Source organism: Phycodurus eques, chromosome 2, assembly GCF_024500275.1.
Source record: "Phycodurus eques isolate BA_2022a chromosome 2, UOR_Pequ_1.1, whole genome shotgun sequence".
NCBI classification, from domain to species: Eukaryota; Metazoa; Chordata; class Actinopteri; order Syngnathiformes; family Syngnathidae; genus Phycodurus; species Phycodurus eques.
The window spans coordinates 44,733,952-44,742,009 of NC_084526.1; the positions used below are offsets into that span (position 1 = coordinate 44,733,952).

General features: G+C 38.5%; 1 protein-coding gene across 1 annotated transcript; it reads right to left on the reverse strand.

The window, feature by feature from the left end:
- Positions 1-3,245: 3,245 nt before the first annotated feature.
- On the reverse strand, positions 3,246-7,741 carry foxr1 (forkhead box R1). Its single transcript, XM_061703849.1, is given in 8 exon segments — positions 3,246-3,274; positions 3,373-3,605; positions 4,274-4,401; positions 4,526-4,588; positions 4,787-5,001; positions 6,933-7,025; positions 7,526-7,669; positions 7,672-7,741. Coding segments are annotated over 8 exon segments (975 nt in total).
- Positions 7,742-8,058: the final 317 nt, after the last annotated feature.

Genomic DNA, 8,058 nt, shown 5'->3' on the forward strand with positions numbered 1-8,058 from the left:
CCAACATTGCATGTGACTATTTTACTCCCATTTTGAAAGGTTGTTTTGGCTATAATTTAAATAACAACAGATCCTGACTGCTGTATCCAGACCATCTAATTTTCCTAGGTCAGTACCATGTACAAAGGATCGTGAGAGAGAGAGCAGCTTTAAAGAAGCGTGGTTAGAGTTTCATTTGACATTTGCTAAGGTTATTCTGTCGAGGTGTGGCCTAACTTAAGCGGGGCCGACGCTTCATAAGAGGCTGTGAGGGAATCTCTCTCGACACCGGCTTGAGCAAGCTCTGTCGCCGTTTACGGTCCATTGTGTAATACAAAGGGATAACGAGGAGCTTTAACCCTTTAAATGGAGAGCCGGTCAGGACTCCCTTAGTGCCTAAGGTACAGGAGGCCGGAGTTTAGGGTCATGTGGGAATCCCTTCAGCATTACAATTCTTCATGTAGCAATAATTTTAAGATATTTTAAAGTCCATAGACCCACATCACCTCCATCTCTTCCACCTTTTCCTACTCCCTAGCACTTTCTCTCCACTCTAAATGTAAACACACATACACTCACTGCCTCCTTTTCCTTTACCTTCTCACTCTTACTTGGGCATATTTCCACAGCTCATTCAAAATTGGAAACTAACGAACTGAATTTTCCTATTATATAAGGCACTTCAGCAAAGAACCAGATCAACAAATATTTTGTATGGGCAAACTGTCACATTAGTTGAGTGGCCTACAGTTTAGCACTGCTAATAGTTGAACCGAAATTAAGCCATAGTTTTTTGATAAACTGTTTTAAACTCCCACCCATTTTCCATACCGCTTTTCCTCTTTCCTGAAATTATATTTCCAACTGTTTTTTTTTTTGTTTTTTTTTAAAGGTTGAATCTGTGAAAGGGCATGTGAGAATGTAAAGTGTGTGGAAAATCAGTATCAAGTATGAATTGCTTTGACATTGCTAAAACATGGCCTTCTTGAAAACAGGTTGATGCATTCTGCCCATATGCAATTGTTGATGCACAAGACTATTGTCTTTTGAACCACATATATCCTGTTCACAAAATTCAAACATCTTCAGTACCATCGGACTTATATTTTCATGTCAAGAATGTCTGGACATGCCTTCGGGACAATCCTCTGAATGTAGACTGAAAAAAAACTTCCAGCCAAGTCCAGTACAAGTCCAGTTTCTTTTTTTTTTTTTTTTAATTTGAAAATTACATATGCAACCCCTCCGAGATTGTTTTTTATTTTTGTTGTCAGACTACTCACAAAAGTCAGACTACTCACAAATTTTATCTGGGAAATGTAAACATTTATGCTCCATGATCTAATGAAGTAAGTACAACCCCATGTAAGTAACTGCCAAGTAAGGCGCCAGGTAAGGGGGGCGGACTCTTTACATGGAAATAAATGCATATTGATCAGGAATTTTTCAGACGCAATGGGCTCAAACAAGTATTTGCAAGGAGGGGGAAATAAATTTAAAAAAAAATAAAAACTTAATTTTTAGAATGTAAACATTTATATACAACACCTTACAAGGCATTTATAGAACCTGGTACAACCTGTTACCAATACACACTTCTGCAATTCAAAAGAAACAAGAGGCTCCAACATTAATGGAAAAACAGGTTTGCAAGGAAGATGGAATAGAAAATTAAACGCAACTTCATCTCTGGAATGTTACGTACCTAACAAGGTCTATAGAACCAGGTACAACCTCTTACCATTACACACACTTGAGCATTTTATTTTGAGAGAGACCCCAAATGATATAATATACCCAAGCAAGCCGGGGTTGTGACCTAGGAAATATGCATAGGCGTTAAACCTTTCCAGGGGAGTGGGCATGGCTGATCGGGCATGATCAGATATAAGGTCACATGTTATAGATGTGAGGCGTAGCTGTAAGTGACATTATTTAGCACAGGTGTGATCAGAAATGACTTGCTGCAGGTCTGACAGTTAGTGACATTTGTTTTCTTTTTTTTCCCCTGTTGCAATGAGGCACAGTTGTCCCCTAAAGACTTGAACTAATTCAGATCAGCTGTTCTGGACCGGAATGATCCCAGTTTTAGTTCAGGTGAAGTCAATTAAGAATTTTGACCCTGCATGCTGGAATACCCCCCAGACCACCAACAAGGTTACAGACTTCACGAAGACCCTTGAGTGTCACGCTAGAGACTGACTTAAAACAAATAGTACAGAACAGTATAAACAAACATGCCTCAAGAATATATGCAGAGTGAATAGCAATGTCAAAATATAATTTACCTCAATAATTGCACAACTAATATATCCACACAACACCTGTAAAAGCAAAATATGAACTACAGAAATATCAAGGGATAAAACCTCAAGTGAGAGAAAAAGGACAGGAAAAGCAAGCTTGAGACTTTTTCTTTATTCAGAACACAATCCCCAGGGGGTGACATGCAATCAGTGGTGAGATCGTATTACAAAACTAAGAGCACATACTGTATATCCAAGGTTTTAATGGCCTTTGAAGTGTCCTAATATATTGTTTAACTTAATTTTACCATCCCTATATATTTAACGGCTAGAATGTCAATTATAAAAGATATGTTTTTACTGTCATTTTACTATGACGTAAATATTGTTCAGGTAAAGCCTGCAAGTTATAGACTTCAGCAATACTCTCCATCATGCGATAACGTCAGGAAAAGTGGAGCCGAATTCCTTTGAAACAGCGCTGTTCTTTCCTATGTTCGAAAGGGGGCACCTTTCCATCTCTCCTTGATCCCGTGACATATTCCAAAGGTTAAGGAAAGGTGGCATAAAGGTTCGGAGATTGGAGAACCCGAAGAGGACTATTTAAAAAGTATTTCTCTGTAGCCAAGCGCTAAATGTTTCATGCCACAACCTGTGATAAGGAACCTGAGTGACAGTAGGATATGTACAAAACAAAAACTTCAGTGCTGTTGACCACCTTGCTCAAGGGCACCAGATTCCTTCGAATGCTCTCAGAGTTGCATCAGTTGTCCCCGTGTGTGTCACATGCTTACTTTGTGTATGAAGCACTGAGAAGAAAAATTAACACAGATTTGCATGAATTTCCAGGTAAATTTACAAGCAGAATATTATTCACCCAGAAAAATGATGCCTGCAGACAGTTAAATGTAATTTTCAGATTTTAACTGAAATTGTGAAACTGATTTGAAATGAATATGAATAACACAAATCATAATGCTTTTTTGCATCTGTTCACTCTCATACCTTTGTTAATTGCAATCACATTCCAAGTAGTTTTGCAATAATATCTGTAATAAGAAACGCAAATTGATAATCACATCCTCACCCTGTCCAAGTTGTTTTGCCAGTTCAAATCTTTTACATACTGTAGTTTGATCACATTCACCTGGACAGGACATGCTCCTCTCCAACTGCTTTAAAGCTTCTCCCGACAACATGCAGATCTCATCCTTCAGTCGGCGTTGGCCATCTCGAGTCAGGTGCCAAAAGCAGGACTTTCTTTTTCCATCTCTGCGCATTTGGTTGCAAGTTTTACGGAAGCTACTGTTGAAGCACAGGTTATGTCGAATTGTGTTCTTCCAGCCATCAGGAGCCGTCTGAAAGAAAGGGAAGTGTTCTCTGGGGAAGAACAGAAAGGAGTACGATCAGGCTGCAGTGTAACAATCCTCCAAATAAAATGTGAGATTTACCTCATTTTCATAAAGTGTGCTGTTAAAATAAAATAAATAAAAAAAAGGCACACAATGAAATTCAGACAATGGTAAATACAAATTTAGAATCCATTGCAGTCACTCCAAATTCTGCAATTTCACCACAATGTGGTGTATCTTGGTCAGAGTCTCAAAACGTACTGTTCTGCAGAAAGTTTACCAGTAATTTGTACATTGTTTTAAAAGATTGACAGTACACAACTACTCCTGTGTATTCCCCACTTGTGTTGCCGTGAATGGGGATGAAAAGCAATCTATGATCATCCAGTAGTTAGTTTTGTTTATTCCCCCCACAGCAGAGGTAATAAGAAAGGCAACAAGACTTTGAAGTCAAAGCAATTCAATATTCTTCAATGGTCAAGTCAATGGCTTGAGCTCCAAGACAGTGCATTTCACTTACAGAAGACAAAACCTAAAAACAAGGAGCAACTGAAAACACACTCTCCATTAATTACAAAGGATATCAATTCCAAGTATTAAAAATGGTGCTTATGTTTGCAGTGTATGTCAATTGTGGTTGAATATGACAACAAAACCTTTCATCTTGTACCAGCTTTGCCACTGTCATTTTCTGACCTGGTGAAGTTGTAAATCTGCTGCACTCTGAGGCTCCCATTATGGCTGCTTTTAAGTGCTAGAGCAATGAGGATGCAATAATTTACAGGCGGACGAGGCCAACATCCTGGCTTCAAGAGTTCATTGTCCTGGAAACAAACAGATGCTAAGGATTTCTTGATACTTCCTTTTTTTTTTTTTTTTTTTTTTTTTTTTTAAAAGACCATACCATTTCACAAAGATCTATCATGCATTAGGATAATGTCTCCTCACCCATACTTTTGTGTTTCTCCCCTTGCGTCTGCAGTGTGTAGTCTGGCAGGAGGTGCCGTCATCCTTTGTCAGAGACAAAATGAAAAGAGTCTGCATCAATTTGATTCTGTTTGTGATCTGATCATTTGTCTCTTCTGCAAGTAAATATTTTTGTCAAGTCATATTACGGACTAAATATGACGCACTGGACATTTAATTAAAAAAAAAAAATGTAAAAACATACATTATGTTACACCATGTCCAGTATGTATGGTTATATACCATGTAGTCTGTGGATGAGGAGAGAACATGCACTCTTTCCCCCTGGGGAGAAAACCTGTGACATTTTGTGGCTTGTGAACACTGAATCAGTGGCTTTTGGACTTCCGCTGCAAGTTCTTGGAGATTCCGACAATCTACTGCAGCTTCTCCATAGATGAGTGGACAAGCAATGTTAGGATTGACAAGGAGCCACAGGTTTGGCTTCACAAAGGTGTCTGACAAAGGAAAAACAGGCAGTATATTTTTCAGATTGAAAAATTGTACGCATTATTAGCTGAGAACGCACTATGACAAGTGCACAGTTGGTAAGGTGAAAAACAAACCATTGATTTAAGTGCAAATACAGACCCAGTGTAGGGACAAAGTTCTTTTTCTATAATCTGTTGTGTTTTACTCCATCACTTGCACTTATGTGAAAAGCAAAACATCACAGGTTAACTTACAACTACAACCCCAATTCCAATGAAGTTGGGACGTTGTGTTAAACAAAAACAATACAATGATTTGCAAATCATGTTCAACCTATATTTAATTTAAAACACTAGAAAGAAAATATATTTAATATTCAAACTGATAAACTATTGTTTTTAGCAAGTAATTATTGACTTGGAATTTTATAGCTTCAACACGTTCCAAAAAAGCTTGGACAGGTGGCAAAAAAGACTGAGAAAGTTGAGGAATGCTCATCAAACAACCTGTTTGGAACATCACACAGGTGAACAGGCTCATTGGGAACAGGTGGGTGCCATGATTGGGTATAAAAGGAGCTTCCCTAAATTGCTCAGTCATTCACAAGCAAAGATGGGGCGAGGTTCACCTCTTTGTGAACAAGTGCGTGAGAAAATAATCGAACAGTTTAAGGACAATGTTCCACAATGTGCAATTGCAAGAACTTTAGGGATTTAATCAAAAGGTTCAGAGAAGCTGGAGAAGTCACTGCATGCTAGCGGCAAGGCTGAAAACCAACATTGAATGCCTGTGTACTTTGATCCCTCAGGCTGCACTGCATCAAAAACCAACATCAATGTGTAAAGGCTAGCACCACATGGGCTCAGGAACACTTCAGAAAACCAATGTCAGTAAATATAGTTTGGCGCTACATTCGTAAGTGCAACTTGAAACTCTATGGAAACCAAAAGCCACGAATCAGAAACACCGCCGACTTCTCTGGCCCGAGCTTATCTAAGATGGACTGATGCAAAGTGGAAAAGTGTTTTGTGGTCCGACGAGTCCACATTTCAAATTGTTTTTCGAAATTGTGGACGTCGTGTCCTCCGGGTCAAAGAGGAAAAGAACCATCCGGACCTATAGACAGCAAAATTCAAAAGCCAGCATCTGTGATGGTATGGGGCGGTGTTAGTGCCAATGGCATGGATAATTTACACATCTGTGAAGGCACCATTAATGCTGTTTTGGAGAAACATATGCTGCCATCCAAGCAACGTCCTTTTCATGGACGCCCCTGCTTATTTCAGGAAGACTATGCCAAACCACATTCTGCACACATAACAGCGTGGGGCTTAGTAGTAAAAGAGTGCGGGTACTAGACAAGCCTGCCAACAGTCCAGACCTGTCTCCCATTTAAAATGTGTGGCGCATTATGAAGCGTAAAATATGACAAGGGAGACCCCGGACTGTTGAACAGCTGAAGCTGTACATCAAGCAAGAATGGGAAAGAATTCCACCAACAAAGCTTCAACAATTAGCGTCCTTATTTCCCAAACATTTATTGAATGTTGTAAAAAAAAAAGGTGATGTAACAGTGGTAAACATGACCCTGTCCCAGCTTTTTTTGAACGTGTTGCAGCCATAAAATTAAAGTTAATTTGCTAAAAACAAAGTTTCAGTTTGAACATTAAATATCTTGTCTTTGTCGTGTATTCAATTAAATATAGGTTGAACATGATTTGCAAATCATTGTATTCTCTTTTTGTTTAACACAATGTCCAACTTCATTGGAATTGGGGTTGTATGATAAGACAAAGATAGCAGGAACAAATGTACACACATACGTACATATACACATTTGCGCACAGTTTTGCCCTGATTTCAACTCAGTGTCTGCAAAATAGTAAAACACCAGAAATTAAGTTTCACTTACTTGGAAAAGGGGAGAAGAAAAAACAAAACAAAAACCTTTACTCGCCTGATGTTTTGTCATACCAAACAAACTCGTCTTTTCTTCTGCAGGCTCTTGCCAAAGACCTCTGTGCCACATATGGATCACCAAGTTTATCATCTTGAGGGGAAAACAGACACATAGCTTTTACATTGCCCGTTATGAACTTTTGGTGGTGAGGGAAGTGGTGTCAGTTTTCTTGAGCCAATGTTGTTTATTCTGGACTTTAATCTATTCCATCCATTTTTTGTTAGAATCCACACATTGAGGACAAAAAAATATTTACCATACAAACAAAAAAATAAAATAATCAAATTAAAAAAAAAAATCCCTCTCATAATGAGCAGAACATTTAAATAAATGTCTGGATCAAATGGAAAATTATGATGTCAAAATGATTTTTGCACAGATTGGACCCAAGAATTTGGTAGAAATTTAATGCCAAAAATCCCATTCAACAACAGTTGGTTGCATTTAACATACAGACATTCATTGTGAGAACAAGAGTAACAGCACGTCAACACAAGTCAAAACAAATTACACACTTATTCATTAACTAATTTTGATAGTGAGGTAATGTTTGTGCTAAATTTAAACCAAAGAGGGATTTAAATATTCACCATGGCAAAACTGGTCAGTAGTTGTAACCAGTTTCAGCTCCTTGTCCATGTCCCAGTCTGTCAAACCTACAGAGCAGTGCAGGTCAAAGAGTCGGGCATGGGTTTTAAGCTTTAACGTCATGTCAAGACCTTGAAAAGAAGGCTCCCTTCCGCTTTTGGACCCTTTTATTCAGACAAACCTGGAGGCCAATGCATGCTGCTGCAGCTGCAGCTCATTGCACTTAATTAAACCAAGAAAGAGTTTAACCTTCTGAAACACCTTCAGCACTATTTGCTCCACAGCTTTGTGTACAATAATTTAAAAGGTAATTTCTGAACATAAAAGAAAAAAAAATTTAGCTGCAACAACACCCCCCCTGCTCCCCGAAAAAAAACAAAAGTGATACAGATGTTTGTTCAACAAGCCATTGTTCATATTTTAACCCTGAACTCAAAAACTGAGATAATTCAGGTCCAGACAAGTTGATCTGAATTAGTTCAATCAAGTCTAAGTACGCTACCTTGAGCTAAGCTCATTCATGGCCACAACCAAA